General features: G+C 46.6%; 1 protein-coding gene and 1 non-coding gene across 2 annotated transcripts in view; one reads left to right on the top strand and one right to left on the bottom strand.

Moving 5' to 3' along the window:
- The window catches only part of Snx6 (sorting nexin 6), a 37324-nt gene extending 35574 nt beyond the window's left edge, over positions 1-1750 (bottom strand). Inside the window, exons 1-2 of the mRNA XM_050138845.1 lie at positions 1658-1750; positions 1464-1511 (exon numbers count right to left, since the gene is read on the bottom strand). Of these exons, the coding sequence (XP_049994802.1) occupies positions 1464-1511; positions 1658-1663 (54 nt within the window). The 5' untranslated portion in view covers positions 1664-1750. The remainder of the gene's footprint in view (positions 1-1463; positions 1512-1657) is intronic.
- An 8956-nt stretch (positions 1751-10706) lies between these two features.
- On the top strand, positions 10707-10778 carry Trnad-guc (transfer RNA aspartic acid (anticodon GUC)). The gene has a single exon. It is a non-coding gene; the product is annotated as a tRNA-Asp (tRNA).
- Positions 10779-18515: the final 7737 nt, after the last annotated feature.

Here is an 18515-nt window from a genome sequence, read left to right as displayed (position 1 = left end):
AGAGAGAGAGAGAGAGAGAGAGAGAGAGAGAGAGAGACAAAAGAAAAGAAAGACCCATCATTCACCTTGGCCTATTAGAGTGCTGGGATGCTGGGATTAAAAAGCATGAGCCACCTTGACCTAACCTCTTAGCAATATCCTGCAATGTTTGTAGAATCTACAACATCAACCAACACCTGTATCTCTCACATTATCTAGGATGGATAACTAAAAGCAAAACAGAAAAGGAAAGTAAAAACTAGGTTGGGTGGCATTTACCTATGAATACACACTTGGGAGGCAGAGGCAGGAAAAACGTCTTAAGGTCCGGGCCAAACAAGGCTACGTGGAAAGTTGTCTCAAAAAAAAAAAAAAAAAAAAAAAAAAAAAAGCGGGTAGTGGCTGCCCAAGTAATCATGACACTCCAGAGGCAGAGGCAGGTGGACATTTCTGTGAGTTCGAGGCCAGCCTGGTCTACAGATGAGTTCCAGAACAGCCAGGACTATGGGAAAAACCATGTTGGGGGGTGGAGGGGAGTCTAAAATGGTAAAATGGTGACAGTGGTCATTTATCGGTATCAATAGTTTTCAATACTGCGAGCACTCCTACAAGGCACTACACGCATTGCTATCCTTCAAAGGCAAACGGTGCAATGGCGGGGATGGAGTGGGAGGGAGAAATCAGAGCTTTAAATTAGGGGCAGGGATGGGGAAACAGCAAGGGATACAAACTTTCAGTTTCAAGTTCTGGATACTTCATGTACAGCCCAGTGATTAATAATAATGATGTATGCTTGAAACTTGCTGAGAGTAGGCCATGTGTTCTCAAAAAGAAACTGAAGGTGCCTGGACCAGGTATATACTAATTAACTCGACAATGGTAATCATTTCACAACCTCTACATGCATCCAAATATCACGCTGTACACTTTAAAATATATAAATTATTATTTTGTGAGTCACACTTCAATAAAGCTAGAGAAAGAAAACAATATCCAGAGAACCCCGAAAAGGATGGGTTTACCAGAAAAAGTAAAGATATTGAGTGCTACCGGTTGTCTGCAAAATCTGTGCACAGCTGAGATTTGCTGATCGCAAAAAAAAAAAAAATTACAAAAGGGTAAATTTAGACTAAATCCATACCATTCAGCAAAGAAAAGAGGAACGGGGATTCCAGGAAGCCACCGAGAGGTTCTGACAGTACCACCGGGAATGGGGGCGTTCCAAGCCGGCCTGCACCTTGGCCACCCCACCTGCAGCGGGGCCTGGGAAGAGCAGGCTCAGCACAGGGTTGGATCGCCCGCCCAAGGCGAGCAAGCGGCACCGAGAAGCGCACGACCCCGGGGAAGAAGGGCTGCAGAAGGGCGGGGCGCGCGCCGCCGGGGTCGCGAGGGCGCCGCCGGGCAGCAGCGCAGCAGCCCGGACCCCTCCTCAGGCCACGGCGAGGAAGGAGCGGGGCTCCTAAGCGACGGAAAGCACAACTTACTCCGCGGTCTTCCTCCGAGAGGAAGTCGGGGCCGTCATCCAGACCTTCCTGTTGAGCCCGCCGGCCCGGCGCACCGGAGGGGTTGGAGAGGAAAGGGGAGACACAAAGAGAGACATTAGCGCCCGGCCCGCGCCGTCCCCGCGCCCGCCGCCCCCACCGCGCGCCCCGGGTTCGGCGCCGCCGTGAACACCCACCATCATGGCTGCTTCGAGTCCGGGGCTCGCGCAGGCGCACGAGCGAGGCCCAGGAACGAGCCGGCCGCGCGGGTGGGGCGGGGGCGGAGCCTATGCCAGACCCGCCCCTCCAGGCCCGCCCCCTGTCATCAGGAAGGCGGAGGGGTGGAGGGGCGTCCCTGAAGGAGAAAGGACACTGGATCGTTTTTTTTAGCTGGGCGGCAGCCCCGAGCCTTGGTAGCTGCTTGCTGCTGGCTAGCTCAGGCTTGGGAAGGCTCCAGGGCCACCGGGAAAGTCGTCCTCTTCCCTTGCCCCAAGGGCCCAGAAAAACTGTGTAAGCAAGCACCCTCAGTAAATAGTCTCGTCTTTGTATGGAGCTATATGATGATTAATCACCATTAATAAACACCACATTGCCTGTGGAAGTTTAAGGAGCGGAGAGCCTTCACACAGTAAGCAGACAGGGGCTATAATCAAGCTTTTACTGCTGGGGAAGTAATAACTGCCTCAGTTTGGGGAGCTAATGACTGAGCACTATAAAAAAAAAAGAGCTGTTCTGATTACAGGAGTATCCCTTGCCTTCATAACTAAGAACATAACTTAGAACTGTCCAGATGGATAACGCCAAACCAGTACCCATAAGCTCTTCAGAACAAGAAAATAATTTCTGGGGCCAGCATCGTGACTTAGCCGTGAGGAAAGGTACTTGTCCCTAAACCTAATGACCTGAGTTCAATCCCCAGGATTGACCCACAAGATAGAAAGGTACGTCACATTGTTCTTTAACACACACACGAGATCAATAAATACACGTAATTTTAAAAGAAACAAATTTTAACCTACTGCGCTTCACCTCTACAAAGGAACCCTCAGGCAATCCTATGTCTCCATTCATTTAGTGACATCAGCACCTTAGATGTTCAAGACAGACAGAATCCTATCCTATTCAAAGCCATCTTTCTCGCTCCTCACTCCTCAAATTCAAACAAATACCGTTATGTCTACAATTGATTTGTTATCTCCACCTCCCTTCCTACACATACATATATACATGTATGTATCTATCTCCTGACCACATGTATGTATCCACCCCCCCCCTACTTCTTTCTAGCCTTTTAGCAGCATCCCAGCCTTCCCGGACCCTGACAATACACCCTAATTTCAACTAAGAAGGAGTTACAGAGGAGATTACATCACCCTTTATCATCAACAAAAAGTCTGGAATGTCAGATCCAAAAAACTGCAGAGAAATGGCTAACTGTGGTGCCTATTAGTACACCAAAGTACTTGCGGGCCTCCAAGCTTTCTCAGGATTGCAAGTACCTGTTACAGAGTCCATGAGGGCATCCTGGCTCCTCTCAGCTCTTCCCTTCCTGCCCCCTACCCTAAATTTCTCCAGTTCATGGGCTTCCCCTCCCCTAGCTTCTCATTCCTATATAACCCTGCCATTCTGGTGTGTGCTCTCTTGCTCAGCCCCTTTCGGCTCTCTCTCCTCTTTGTTTTCTCTTTTCCTCTCTCACTCTCTCTACCCCCTCTTTCTCCCAGTCTGCTGGCCACGTAGATGACTTTCTCTCCGTGCCCTAGACTCTTCCAGGTGTCTCAGGCTCCACCCTCCCTCCTATCTACAATGAAAACCTTCCCCTCAACCATCCCTTGGAATCGGCCCTGTAGATTCTGAGACCTGTAACTCTGGCTGGCCTACCTGTTTGTCTACAGGGCTGGCCTTTAACTTTCAGAGACCCTTCTACCTCAGCTTCCCCAGATGCTAGAGTTATAAATTCTGCTACCACACCTGGCTTCTTTTCGTTATGTTTTTCTTTCTTCCTTCCTATAATAATTTTTTAATTGGTCCCTCTTTCTCCACTTCCTCAGTAGTCACCATTCATGTCTCTTCTAGGGCCATTTGCAATTATCAGTCTTTCAAGTGCTGAGATTATTCTTTCCCCAGGATTTTCCAGGTCACTGTGCGTGCAGCCCAGGTTGTCCTCACATTGTAACTCCTTGAGTTCAAGGCCTGCATGGAAGCACCTGAGTCATCTCACCGTCCCTGCCTCAGTCATTATCCAAGAGTCTTAAATGTCAGCATTTAAGTGAGGTCCAGAGACTGTAAGCCTTAAGTGCCCAAGAGTTAAATCCCTACTCATGAAAAACACGCAGGACGGGATTGGAAATACCAGTAGCACAATTAAAATGACCAACAAAGACGTGGTGGTAACTGCAGCCGCAATCCGGAGCAGAAAACTCACCGCATAGAGAACTTGTCCTTGAAATAATAAAGTTGAAAAAAGTAAATTAAAGGATGAATCGATAAAAAAAAGGAATAATAAAGTTGTTAGCTAATGCCGAAACTTCCCTTTGCGAGCAAAGGTCACAAACAAAGTTCTAGAAGCGATAAAAAGTAATTATCAGTAGAACTTGGTGGTGCACACCTTTAATTTTAGCGCTGGGAGCCAGAGGCAGGTGGGTCTCTTCAAGTTCAAGGTCAGTCATGTAGTGAATTCTAAGACAGCTGGAGCTAAGCAGAGAGACTCTGTCACAAAAAAAAAAAAAAAAAAAAAAAAAAAAAAAAAAAAAAAAAAAAAAANAAAAAAAAAAAAAAAAAAAAAAACAGACTGTGGTGGCACTTGTCTTTAATCCAGCACTTGGGAGACCTAGGCAGGCAGATCTCTGTAAGTTCGATGTCAGTTTAGCCTACAAGAGCTAGTTCCAGGACAGGCTCCAAAACTTCAGAGAAACCCTGTCTCGAAAGCCAAAAACACATACATTGTTGAAGCAGTATATTTACAGCAGAATGCCTGTGGCAGATGTTTTTGCACAATGATTACAACAATATGAACATTGTGCAGTGAGGTACCAACAGGCTGCCCCCTTACTCTTCAGCTCCGCTGCAGCTCTGTCAGGCAGGGGACATCTGGAGGTGTGGCTTTCCCTGTGCTGTGATGGAAACTCCAAATCTTCCTTTCTCAACCTGAGAGAGACCTTCCTCAAACTCAGGAGGCAGCTGAGTCTATGCAGCAGGTCTTCCTGCGTGAGGCTCCCAGTGAAGCAGGACTGAGGTCAATCTGTAAGAAGTGTTCGGAGGACACAGACAAAACTCTGGAGACCTCCACAGCCAGTCGTGGTGGCACAGGCCTGGAACCCTGAGTTTGGAGGCTGGGGAAAGAGGATTGCCGCAGTTTAAGGGCAACCTGGCCTATATATTAACAACAAGTCCCAGGGCAGCCAAGGTTACATAGTGAGACCTGTTCCAAATAGGAGAAGAAGGGGGAGGGAAAGTCAGAAGAAGGAGAAAGTGGGAGGAAAAGAAGGGGGGAGGGAAGAGAGTAAGGCGGAGAGGGAGGGAGGGGAAGAAAAGAAAAGAAAAGAAAAGAAAAGAAAAGAAAAGAAAAGAAAAGAAAAGAAAGCCTAGGCCCTAATATGATGGCTTCCATGGCTGGCTCAGACCATCTTTCTTCCTGTTTGTACCCTCTGTCTGTTCCTGCTCCTCACCATATCTAGGGTGCATTTAGTCCAGGCCTTCTGAGAAACCTAGAGTCAGTACCCAGGACTTCCTGCCACTCGGCTCAGTTCAGCCCTGCGAGTCCAGAAATGAATAATTTACTCTCAGATTCTACAACCAGATTAGTCAGTCACTTCCCTGACTTTGCTGTTTACATAATTCCCTTAGCCTTGCAGTTTCTAAAGGCAGCTCCCACAGAGTGTGTGTGTCCTCACTTTAGAAGCACACTGGCGCTGGGCAGTGGTGGCGTACAACTTTAATCCCAACACTTGGGAGGCAGAAGCAGGACAGCCAGGGCTACACAGAGAAACCCTGTGTCGGGTTAAAAAAAAGAAAAAGAAAAAGAAAGAATCCCTGTCTCAAAAAACAAAACAAAACAAAATAGCACATTGGCAGAATATGCTGAATTCTAAATTGTTCAGATTATTTCTTTCCTCCTCTTACACTTAACAGAGCAGATTTCTTCCCTAACCTGTGGCATGGGAGGCCTTCAAAACTTCCAAAGGGCCAGGCAGTGGTGGCATATACCTTTATTCTAAAAACTCGAGAGGGGGGGAGGGGGAGGGAAATGGGAGGCGGTGGCGGGGAGGAGGCAGAAATCTTTAATAAATAAATAAATAAATAAGTAAAAAAATAAAAAATAAATAAAAACTCGAGAGGCAGAGGCAGGCGGATCTCTGTGAGTTCGAGGCTAGCCTGGTCTACAGAGCAAGTTCCAAGACAGCCAGAACTACACAGAGAAACCCTGGCTCGGCAAACAAAACAAAGAGTCAGTAAATTTGTCAGGGAGGCAGGACAGACATTCTCCAGATGTCATTGTTCATGGCTGCACTCCTTCAGACAGGAGCAGCTGTGTGTAAGAGATGTCAATGGACCATGTCTACACCCGATTAACCTCCACATGGCTAAAGTCAGGCTTGGCAGACCTGGATCCTTCTAGAGACTTGCAGAAGCTGCATGCCCTTGCCTTCTGCCTTCTGCATCCAATGACCCTTCCTTCCTTCCTTCCTTCCTTCCTTCCTTCCTTCCTTCCTTCCTCCTTCCTTCCTTCCTTCCTTCCTTCCTTCCTTCCTTCCTTCCTTCCTTCCTTCCTTCCTTTCTCTGTAACTTTGGAGCCTGTCCTGGAACTAGCTCTTGCACATCAGGCCGAACTCACAGAGATCCACCTGCCTCTAACTCCCGAGTTTTGGGATTAAGGGCATGCGCCACCAATGCCTAGCAGATTTTTTTTTTTTTAACAAAAGTGTTTACATTTACTTCTGTGTTGACTGGGGGTGGGGACATGAGTGGGGAGTGGGGAGTGGGCACTGGAGCCCAGAGGACAACTTTCAGGAATCCTTTTTTCTCCTACCTCCTGTGGACTCTGGGGACAGAACTCAGGCCCTCAGGCTTAGAGACAATATCCTTTATCTGATCAACTGTCTTGCTGGGCCCTGTTTGTTTTCCAAACACGGTTTCAGTAGTTTTCCAAGGCTGGGCCTCGAACTCAAAACCCTCCTGAGGCCTCAGCGTTCTTTCTGTGTGAGATTACAGTTGTCACCACCAGGGCTGGTCCCCTTTTGACCGTCACGCCTTCCTTTTGTTGTTTATTCTGTTTCATTGTTGGTTAATTGGTTGCTTGGTTTTTGGAGGACAGGATATATAGCTTGTAGCCCTAGACAAGAACAGCTAGTTAAGGGAACAAAGGAAAAGAAAGACTCACCCTGGGACCCGATTTACCTTTCCTGCTGACCAAAGGTCAAGAGACTGGGACACAGTTGATAATGCCTAGATTACCTGCAGAGATGACCTGTGTTTTCCAAAAGAGTTTTTCAAACCAGGGTTGTTAAAACAGCAACAAACTCTGCTTAGTCAGGGCCAGCATGTTAGTAACACCGAGTTTTACTATTTTAGCTTTCCTCTGCGATCCTTCCATGTAAACCTCATAAAACCACCCTTCAACCACGTTTACAAAGGGAAATTCTTTAAGAGAAAAGAAATAAGTAAACCAGGTTTCTACTTAATTATTAAACCTTTATTTTTAAGCTTTGCTTAATCTTTAAACTCTGTTGTACATTGTATCCTATGGACACTGTAACTTACATAGCCACGAGTCTAGTTCTAGTGAATGTCTACTGTCCCAGCACGTGGCCGTAATAGGATCAGAAGTTCAGGTTCATCCTTTCATCCTTGACTTTGAGAGAGCTTATACTGCATAAGACCCTGCCCCCCTCCCAAAAAAGTCACAATTTACACAGACACATAGATGTAAACTGTCTGTCTGTCCATCTGTCTGTCTGTCTGTCGATACATCCACCCATGCATCCATCCTGCATGCAAAGCCCTTCGGCTGTGCACTCTCCTTTTTCTTTTTCTTTTTTTAATAGAAAAAAGAAAAACAGAAATTGGACATGGCAGTCCATGCTTATACCCCCCGCACTTAACAGGCTGAGGCAGGAGACTGCTGAGTTTGAGGCAGCTTGGTCCTCAGCAACATTTTAGCTAGGTGTGATGGCTTCTAATCTTAGCACTGCACTGAGGCAGAGGCAGGTGGAGCTTTGTGAATTATAAGGCCAACCATATAGGTCTATTGAGACCTGTCTCAAAAGCTGACAAAATACTTTTAAAGAGGAATCAGTGAGATGGCTCAGCAGTTAAAGGCACTTGTCGCTTGTCACCAACCCTAACAATCTGGGTTTGATCTCTGGGACCAACATGCTTACTGCATAAAGTCCGAGAATCCAGCCCTTCCTCTCCTGAACCCTCTGCAAGGTGAAGGAGACAACTATCTTCCTCCACACAGCTGTCTTCTGCCCTCCACATACACAGGTACACATACAGATTTTAAAATCATAATTGTATTTGTAAAAGTAAAATGCTGCAGGTCCCCGAGTGGTGGCAGTGGGCAGCAATCATGAGACCACAGTGGGCTAGCAGGTCCAGGTAGGGAGCTGTGCAGAGGGTGAGAGATAGAGACCTATTAGGGAAGCCATGCAGAGAAAGTGGGTATTTATTTAGTGGGTTATGGAAGGGAAAAGGGAGAAGAGCAGAGAAAGAGAGAAACAGAGAGAGAGAGAAATTGAGAGAGAGAGAAATGGAGGGAGAGAGAAATGGAGAGAGAGAAATTGAGAGAGAGAGAAATGGAGGGAAAGAGAAATGGAGAGAGAGAGAGAAATGGAGGGAGAGAGAGAAACAGAAAGGAAGAGGCTCAGCCTGCCTCAGTGGGTGGAAGGGGGAGTGGGCAGGGCTTGTCTCTTAATGGGACAGGACAGACCATTACAATAATAAACCTATTAACCCCATGTCTACCATTCCTTCTGATGCTTTTGCTCTGTGCTCTTTGGCCTCCCACCACAGTGTCCTGCTTCCTGTTGCCCAGGGCTGGACAGTGTTGGTTGGAGGGAAGGGTAGAGTAATATATTATTAGTGAGGCTTGCTCCGCAGCTTCCTCAGGCAAGAAGCCAGAAGCCAAGTCCTGGGAGAGAACTTCTTTGTTTAACCCTTTGGGAAGCTTACAGCACAAGTAGCAATGATTGGGCTCCTGGGCCGAGACTGTTAGTGCCTCCACTGTCTCATCTTGAGCTTCAGCCCAGTCAAGGTCAACCATACTTCAGTGGCCCAGCACCCCACAAATCTGTTCTTTTTGGGGAGGGCAGGAGGAAGATCTTGTTAGCCCAGGTTGGCCTCAAACTTACTAAGTGGCCAAGGATGACCTTGAACTCCCAATCTTCCTGCCTCTACCCACCAGTGCTGGATAAACAGCTGTGCACCACCATCACGCACACCCACCTAGCTGCTGTTGGCTTGTTTGAGACAGGAGCTCACTCTGTATAGTAGGCTGGCCTGGAACTCATTATGTGACCTCCAATCTGTGACGATTCTGCCATAGTCTCTTGAACACTAGGATTATAGGTGTGAGCCACCATGCTTGGTTGAATGACAGTGGTTGGAAATCGATGAAGTTGACGGTCGCTTACTTGAAAGCATTGGCTGACATAACTGCTGAAATTTGGTTTTTGTTTTATTAAAACAATGTCTAACCATATAGTTCCGGATGGCCTTGAACCCAAGGTGCTCTTTCTGCCTCAGTGCAGAGACTACACGCAGGTACTAGTATACCTCCCTAGGACTGAGGTTTTTTTCTTTCTTTCTTTCTTTCTTTCTTTCTTTCTTTCTTTCTTTCTTTCTTTCTTTTTGAGACAGGTTCTCTCCCACTGTGTAGCCCTGGTTATCCTGGAACTCAAACTCACAGAGCTCCCTGCTTCTGCCTCCTGAATGCTGGAAATAAAAGTGTGTGTCTCCACTGCCCTGCTGAGGAGAAGGTTTTTATTGTAAATATGAAGGAGAGACCAGCCAGAGACACCTGGAAGAATCTAGACTGAACATGACATGGCCAGCAGAAAGGACTGGACCATGAGATGGGAGAGGACAATGAGAGAGAAAAGGAAAGAGAGAGGGGAGCAGGAGCCAAAAGAGGGGACCAGGAAGACAAAGAGGACTGTGGCTGAAATGGAAGGAAGGGAAGGTTTTGGGGGTTTTTGTTGTTGTTGTTGTTGTTTTGCTTTGTTTTATTTTTCGAGATAGCGTTTCCCTGTGTAACAGTCCTAGCTGTCCTGGAACTAGCTCTTGTAGACCAGGCTGGCCTCAAACTCACAGAGATCCGCCTGCCTCTGCCTCCCTAGTGCTGAGATTATAGGCGTGTGAAATGGAAGGTTTTTATGGGAGTCAGAAGGTGGGGGAAAGGAAGCAAAGTTTAGGGCTGGAGACAGCATTAATCCCAATGGCGAGAACAAGACCACTACCACAATTTGATCCGAATTTGAAACAAGCTTGATTTTTATTGGGGTACACCCAAGATGGGTTATGCAGTCCCAAATCCACCTCTTGGGCTTCTCTGGAGCAAAATCACGAGTAGTTTTACAGAAAAGATAAAAACAAACAAACAGGGAGGCAGAGGCAGGCGGATCTCTGTGAGTTCGAGACCAGCCTGGTCTACAAGAGCTAGTGCCAGGACAGGCTCCAAAGCCGCAGAGAAACCCTGTCTCCAAAAACAAAACAAAACAAAAAACAAACAAACAAACAAACAAACACCTTAAACATCATGTGATCACTCTCCATATGATTAGGAGGAGTCCGGGAAGGGTCAGGGAGGGGAAGGGAGGGCCAGGGTATTCTCAAAAGCAAATCCAGGTCAGGTTTGAAAAGGCCAGGTTCCAGGAAACAGCTACGCAACTCTCACAGTAAATAGAAACTTATTTTTAAAAAATACAGCATAATGACGCGTACCTTTAAAATGGCATCTGGCAGGTTCCTCAGCAGGGAGAGGGCAGGGATGAAAAGTGCTGAGAGGAGCCAGGACTCTATTACAGGTGCTTGTGGTTCTCAGAGAAGCCAGGCACCACAGTCAGCCATTTGTCCTAAGATTCTTCGGGACCTGTGTCAGGGTCCAGCCTCGACAGGGTTCACACATTCCAGGATAGGGGCATGAGGATTAGAAAGGCCGGGCAGACAGAACACATAGACAAAAGAAATAGAGACATGGAATAGATCCAGGAGGGCAAACCAGTGGATTCTGAATTCGCCCATGTGTCTTCCTTGTTAGTATAGTGGTGAGTATCCCCGCCTGTCACGTGGGAGACCGGGGTTCGATTCCCCGACAAGGAGATCAAAGGGACATTTTTAAAAACAAAGCAGTCTTCCTGAATTCTCCCATGTTTATTTTCCATATGTTTATATACTCCAGTCAAGAAAGGGTGGGGGCGGGGCTGGAGAGATGTCTCAGAGGTTAAGAGCATCGTCTGCTCCTCCGGAGGTCTTGAGTTCAATTCCCAGCAACCACATGGTGGCTCATGGCCATCTATAATGAGATCTGATGCCCTCTTCTGGCATGCAAGCATACATGGAAGGAATGTTGTATGCATAATAAATAAATAAATATTAAAAAAAAGAAAGGGTGGGGGGAAGAAGGCAAAAGACTGCTTTAACATGAAAGATCAGAGCAATTAACCTCTTCAGTACCAGAAGCAACAAGCAACTATCTACTGAGTTAAGCATTCTCTTGTTTAGGCAGGCTGTGCAGTGACCACACCTTGGGCCAAGCCTCCTGTAGTCAGTCACTCCCTGAGTCAAACCTCCTGTCATATCCTTGAAGGAGCAGGAATAGACTTGAACTCTCTGATCTTTGGTGACCTGCTTCTGTGGGCCCCCACAGACCTGATATGAGCCCAAAGCAGGAGAAAATATCCCTTGCAGGCTGAGGGCTCTGTTTGCAGTTAAGTCAGTTAAGAATAAGTTCCTTTTTGTCCTATATTTGTTTGGTCCGTCTGCACCAGACCTGTGTGAATGGGAAGTACGTGGGCAGGAAATATGTCCCTGACTGGACTTCATCAGAAATACGTAGCCTTTATTAGCCTCAGCAAAATGTGACACGTAGCCATTTCCTACGAACCCTGGAGTGGACTTGGCCAGAGCCCAGCAGCGTGGCCAGTGTTTAGTTAAAGCTTGCTTCAGATTTGGTTTAAAATTGTGGTAGTGGGACAGGCAGTGGTGGTGCACGGCTTTAAGCCCAGCACTTGGGAAGCAAAAACAGGGGGATCTCTGTGAGTTCAAGGCCAGGCTGGTCTAGAGAGCGAATTCCCAGGAGAGGCGCCAAAGGTACAGAGAAACCCCTGTCTCAAAAAATGAAACAAAACAAAACGAAAAACAAAAATTGTGGTAGTAGCCTTAATCCCACCTGTGGGATTAACCCTGACGAATATGATGAATATGATTCCCATAAACCGGGAGTTAGAGCGGGCGGTGGTGGCACACACCTTTAATCCCAGCACTTGGGAGGCATAGGCAGGCGAATCTCTGAGCGTTCGAGGCCAGCCTGGTCTACAGAGTGAATACCAAGACAGGCTCCAAAGCTACACAGAGAAACACTGTCTTGAAAAACCAAAAAACAAACAAACAAACAAAACCAGGAGTTAGGTCAGTGAACGAGGATGCTGGGGACACTGTAGCCAGCGTGGAGACTGGGAATCTTACTCTAATGGAGCAGCTTGTCCTCTGTTGACAGACTGAAGGTGCCTGTGTAGAAGGTAGTGGAGGCCAAACACACCAGACATAAGCAAACCAAAGGTAAAGACAGAGCTTGAGATGGAATGCAAGACCTGTCACATGACAAGCATCTGAGCCAGTGCTGACCGGGTAGACTGGTCTTGAGACTGGAAAGTTAAACATCAGATAACTTTGGAGAGAGAGTTTCCAGCTGTCAGACTGCCCTTCGAACTGAAGTTCCCTGTACGACTCCGCACACTGACGGAATGTGACAATTGTGGAGGCTGGAGTCAACAGACCCAGAGCCGGTTGGGGCATCCTTCCTCTCCTTAGAAGTGGTTTACTGCCATCCCCATGTCTGCCTTAGCATCCTTTAGACCAGCGGCTCTAGACCTTCCTAACGCCGAGACCCTTCAATACGGCTCCTCATGTTGTAGTGACCCCCAGCCATAAAATTATTTCGTTGCTGCTTCATAACTGTAATTTTGCTGCTGTTATGAATAGTAACGTGAATATCTGATATGCACGACATCTGATATGTGACCCTCTGTGAAGGAGTCATTTGACCCCACAGGGGTTGAGACCCACAGGTTGAGAAATGCTGCTCTAGCCCCTCAAGTAAAATCTTTAGATTGTATTAACTGACCTGTAGTTTCCAGCAATCTTAAAGCTAAAAGTGGCATCTGGTGGCCACTGAAGCCTACATAATTCTGTCCTCGTTGTAACCCATACACCTCCTGCCCCCCCTGGTGTATTTGGTAACGTCATAGGGTATCCTTTTTTCTGTTACTACAGCGAGGTCATGTAAATAACATAGGCACAGAGGAACATGCTTGCAAGGCCAGCACTTGGGAAGTAGAGGACTGAGGACCGGGAATTCAAAGCCATACTTAGTTACATAGGAAGTTTGAGAACAGCTTGGGCTAGAGACCTTCTCTCAAAAAAAAAAAAAAAAAAAAAAAAAAGGAAAAAAAGACTACAATCCAGCTAGGGATGGTACTGCATGCCTTTAATCTTAGTACTCAAAAGGCAAAGGTAGGTAGGTCATTGTGAGTTTGAGGCCAGCCAGAGCTACAAAAAAGAATACTGATGTGGGATTCCCTCCCCTCTGTATGCTGTGATTACCATTCATGAATAAAGAAAACTGGCTGGGCCTGATAGGGTAGAACAGAGCTAGGTGGGGAAAACTAAACTGAATGCTGAGAGGAAGAAGGTGGAGTGAGGAAGAAGCCATGTAGCCCTGTTAGAGACAGATGCTGAACAGAACTGTACCCGGTAAGCCACAGCCACGTGGCAATACACAGATGAATGGAAATGGGTTAAATTAAGATGTAAGAATTCGTCAACAAGAAGCTAGAGCTAATGGGAGAAGCGGTGATTTAATTAATACAATTTCTGGTTATTTCAGGGCTGAGCAGCTGGGAACCAATAAGCGGCCTTCCTTACAACAGAATACAATCTTAGCAGGCCAAAAATTTGAGTGCTGCTGCCAAGTGTGGTTGTTCCAGCACTTGGGAGGTAGAGGCAGGTGTATCTCTATGAGTTCAAGGCCAGTTCAAGGTGTACTTAGTGAGTTCTAGAACAGCTTCATGGAGTAAGACCCTTTCTCAAACTAAAACAAACAGGGTGACCAAGTACCTGAGACTAGATAGGCCAGGGCAGAGATCCATCTGTATTATCTCCCTATGCTGGCATTAAAAGTGTGTGCTACCACACCATGCTTGGTTTTGTTTTAAAACCGGGTCCTATTGGCCCAGGCTGTCCTGGGGACTCACTATGCAGGTGAGCACGACCTTGACTTTCTGATCCTCAGGCTTCTGCACCTCCAGGGCTAGGATTCCAGGCTTGTTCCACTCTACAGAGCCAGAGAGCACCCCAGGGCTCTGCCAGGCTTGCTAGACAGGCAGACTGAGCAACACCCCCAGTTCCAAGTTTAGAGAGATTTGGCACAAGCCCAGCAAGAAAGTAATGTGCCTGCTTCTTCTCTAAACTGTGTGGAGCTCAAATTCCCCTCTGCTGCCCTTTTTCACTGAAGCTAGTTTGAATTGGGTTTCGCTCTTGCGCAACTCAGTTTGCCAAGATTCCTGTGTCATTAAACAGTGCTCCTCATTAGAGAAAAATGTTCAGATCTTGAGAAATAAAATAAATCTGCTGAACTCTACCTACTTCTTCACAGTGTTCCCTCTCACAGTTGAAGCCAGCTGGGTGTGGCGGCGACATCTTAAACTCCAGCCCTCTGGAGGCGGAGGCCACAGCTTTTACCACCTTTCAAAGACAACGGGCGGGTAACTCTTCCTTCAAAACTTTTTTCTTCCTTTAAAAAGAAAAATTGAAAGCTCTGTAGCAAATTTACTTCCTGTTACTCAACCTGGAGAAAGCGGAGGAAGTCAGAGCAACATTCCAATGAGGAGGGCAGGACTTTTTCCCTGAACAAGTTAGTTTCCCTCCTAGATGTGACTTCCTCAGTGATCTCAGAGCAAATCTACAAATGTACAGTGCACAAAGCGGCTTCATAGATCTTCCCAAATCCTTTGAAGATCAAACAATAGTTTAAAACCTTGCTCAGTTTTTTTTTTGTGGGGGGGGCTAGTGGGATGGCGTCTTAGGGTTTCTTTGGTTTATTCGAGGCAGGGTTACTCTGTGTAGTTTTGTGTGTGTGTGTGTGTGTGTGTGTGTGTGTGTCCCCGGCTATCCTGGAACTCACTCTGTAGGCTGGCTTCAAACTCAGAGATCCAATTGCCTCTGCCTCCTGTGTGCTGGGATTAAAGTTATGTACCACCAGCGGCCCTACCTTACTTAGTTAGGGTTTCCATTGCTATGAGGAAACACCGTGAATGACCAAAGCAACCTGGGCAGGAAAGAGTTTATTTGGCTTGCACCTCCACATCATAGTTTATCACTGAAGGAAGTCAGGACAGAAACTCAAACAGGACCAGAACCTGAAGGCAGGAACTGATGCAGAGGCCATGGAGGGCTGATCTTACTGCTGACTTGCTTTATCTGTCTGTCTGTCTGTCTGTCTGTCTGTCTGTCTATTGAGACAAGGTTTCTCTGTATAACAGTTCTAGCTGTCCTGGAACTAGCTCTCGTAGACCAGGCTGGCCTTGAACCAGAGAGACTTGCCTATCTCTGCCTCCTGAGTGCTGGAGTTAAAGGTGTGCGCTGCCACTGCCCGGCTCATTCTCTTTTATAAAACCCAGGACCACCAGCCCAAGGATGGACCCACACACATGCCCTGGGCCCTCCTCCATCAAGCACTAATTTAGAAGATGCTTCACAGCTGGATCTCATGGAGGCAGTGTCTCAACTGCGGTTCCCTCCTCTCTGATGGTGGCTCTAGCTTGTGTCAAGTTGACATAAACCAGCCAGGACAGATGGCTCAGCAGTTAAGAGCATGTGCTGTTCTTGGAGAGGATCTGGATTTGGCTCTCAGTATCCTCAATGGTGGCTCACAACCATCTGTGGCTGCAGTTCCTGATGTCACCCTTTCTGGCCTTTGAAGGGACCAGGCACACATGTGTTACACACAAACAAGCAGGAAAATACTTACAAAATAAAGTAACATTTATTTATTTTATTTTATGCATACAAACGTTTGCCTACATGTGTATATATCTACCACTTATGTGCCTGTTGGATCTGCTGGAACTGGGGTCATGATTTTTTTTTTTCCAAAACAAACTCTTTCCTCTCAAGTTGCTTTTGGTCATGGTGTTATTGCAGCAGAGAAAAGCAGACTAAACTCCGTGTAACACGACCTGTGTCCTCTCCGAAACCCCACTCTTCACCAGTAGACACGAGCAGATATGATTGAAGGCAGACATTCGGGGAATCACAGAAAGCTGGGGTCAGTGAGCCCAGATTAGAATGTAATGAGTCTGAACTTCAAACCCATGGTCTGCCATGGAATAACCTGTGCACGTGGAAAGTATGTGGTTCTCAGTGTTAATGGAAAGCTGATTGGTCAGTAGCCAGGCAGGAAGTACAGGCAGGTGACCAGACTAAGGACTGGTAATGGTCGTGGCCAGGAAAAAAAGCCGAACAAAGGAGATTAGATTCAAGGATCTCTTTCTGAAAAGAAAAGGGGAAATATAGAAATGATAAGCTAGGCCTGGTGCTCAACTATGTTCGTAGCAGCTTTGTTTGTCATAGCCAGAACCTGGAAACAACCTAAATGCCCCTCAATCAAAGAATGGATAAGAAAAATGTCGTACATTTACACAATGGAGTACTACACACAGAAAAAAGTAATGACAGCTTGAATTTTGCAGGAGAATGGATGGAACTAGAAAACATTATTTTGAGTGAGGTAACCCAGACACAGAAAGAGAGTTATCATATGTGCTCACTCATAGGTGGCTTTTAAACATAAAGCAAAGAAAGCCAGCCTACAAACCAGAATCCCAGAGAACTTAGACAACAATGAGGACACTAAGAGAGACTTACATAGATCTAATCTACATGGGAAGTAGAAAGTAGAAAAAGACAAGATCTCCTGAGTACTTGGGAGCATGTACTCCTCATTGTCTAGAATTCTAATACTGGGGTTAGTTGGGATAGCCCCTTGCCCTGCTTCACGTACAAAGGCAGAGACAACTGCTCTCAAGTGAATATGGTTTTTTTTTTTTTTTTGATTTTTTTTTTTTGTTTTTCGAGACAGGGCTTCTCTGTGGTTTTGGAGCCTGTCCTGGAACTAGCTCTTGTAGACCAGGCTGGTCTCGAACTCCCAGAGATCCGCCTGCCTCTGCCTCCCGAGTGCTGGGATTAAAGGCGTGCGCCACCACCATATGTTTTAATATGAAGAAAAAGTGACTCCCCCCCCCCCCCGAGAAAACACATGGCCTTTGATTCGACACATCAGAGACATTGCTGCTTACTGTGAAATGTAAGCTAGTGTCTCTAAACACTTCAGCTTTTAAAATAAAAAATGCTTAACTCGGCAGACGGCTTCTGTAAATGTGCGCGCAGGGCAGAATAGCAGCAGGTTCCTGGAAGGCGGCAGGATGTGAGCCTCGCTTTACGGCGCACATATATTACTGGAGTCATCATATTCTCCCCGTGGCCACGAAGGAAAAGGACACAGGCGCCGTCTGGCACAGACTATGCTGCAGTTTGTGTAAGTGCTGACAGTGCCTGAGGAAGATGGAGGCGTGTCAGCGTCCGTGCCAGCTGTAGCCGCGTTCTGATTTCAGACTGAAATTAGACGAAGGAAATGGTGTCCTCGAATCAGATAGCGCAGTAGGAGCTGCTGCTTCCATACTACATGCACATACTCTACGTGCATTCTCATGGGTATTTATACATATACGTGTGTGTGTGCTTGTGTATATATGTATATTTTTTCAGCTATATTGGGATTAAATGAACTCATGGTAGATTTTTGTGTGTGTGTGTGTTTCTCTTGTTTGTTTCTTACTTTCCAAGACATAGTTTCTCTGTGTAGCCCTGACCATCCTGGAACTTCCTTGATAGACCAGGTTGGCCTCGAACTCAAAGATCCATCTGCCTTTGCCTCCCAAGTGTTGGGATTAAAGGCGTGCGCCACATGCTGGACTCTCTTTTATTTCTCGTTATTCTGTGTCTGTGTGGGTTTATGCATGTGAATTCAGTGCCTGGGGAGATCAGAACACGGTGTCAGGCTCCCTACAGCTAGAGTTCGAGGTGGATGTGAGCCACGTGGTGTAGGTGCTGGGAACTGAACTCACTTACCAACACTGCTGAGTCAACCCTCAGCCCAAGCCTCAGTTTACTCCTCTATGCATTGGGTAAAATAAGGTCTCATCCCATAAAACTGGTGATGATGACGAAATGTAGGAATAATGATGAAGTACACAGCGTAGGACCTGAAACCTGACAGAGTCTATTACTCTGCAGCAACCAAAAAGCAACTGCAGAGTGAAGCCAGGGGCGCATTTATCCAAGCATTATTCAGTCCAGTTCCACAGAGAGCTTTATGCTGGGCGGTAGGCTGCGAGCTAGGCTGGAAGAATAGATAAAGAGTCTTGTCCTGATTTAGGGAGAGGAGGGTTTGGAAGGGCACTGGCCTAGCATGCAGAGGACCCTGGTTATTCCCTATCGCCTCCAGACAGGGAGAGAGAATATAAAAACATTGGGCCAATTTAATTTTTATTAACTGAGTTTAAGTTTAATGAATGATTGTTATAACAAAATTATTAAGGGGCTGGAGAGATGGCTCAGAGGTTAAGAGCACTGGCTGCTCTTCCAGAGGTCCTGAGTTCAATTCCCAGCAACCACATGGTGGCTCACAACCATCTGTAATGAGGTCTGGTGCCCTCTTCTGGTGTGTGTGTGAAGCAGAATGTTGTATACATAATAAATAAATAAATAAATTTAAAAAAA

The sequence above is a fragment of the Alexandromys fortis genome, unplaced genomic scaffold (genome assembly GCF_014885135.2).
Source record: "Alexandromys fortis isolate MF-2015 unplaced genomic scaffold, M_Fortis_MF-2015_v1.1 scaffold_35, whole genome shotgun sequence".
Taxonomy (NCBI): domain Eukaryota; kingdom Metazoa; phylum Chordata; class Mammalia; order Rodentia; family Cricetidae; genus Alexandromys; species Alexandromys fortis.
The sequence above is the reverse complement of the archived record's forward strand: the minus strand, read 5'-3'. Positions and strand labels throughout refer to the sequence as shown.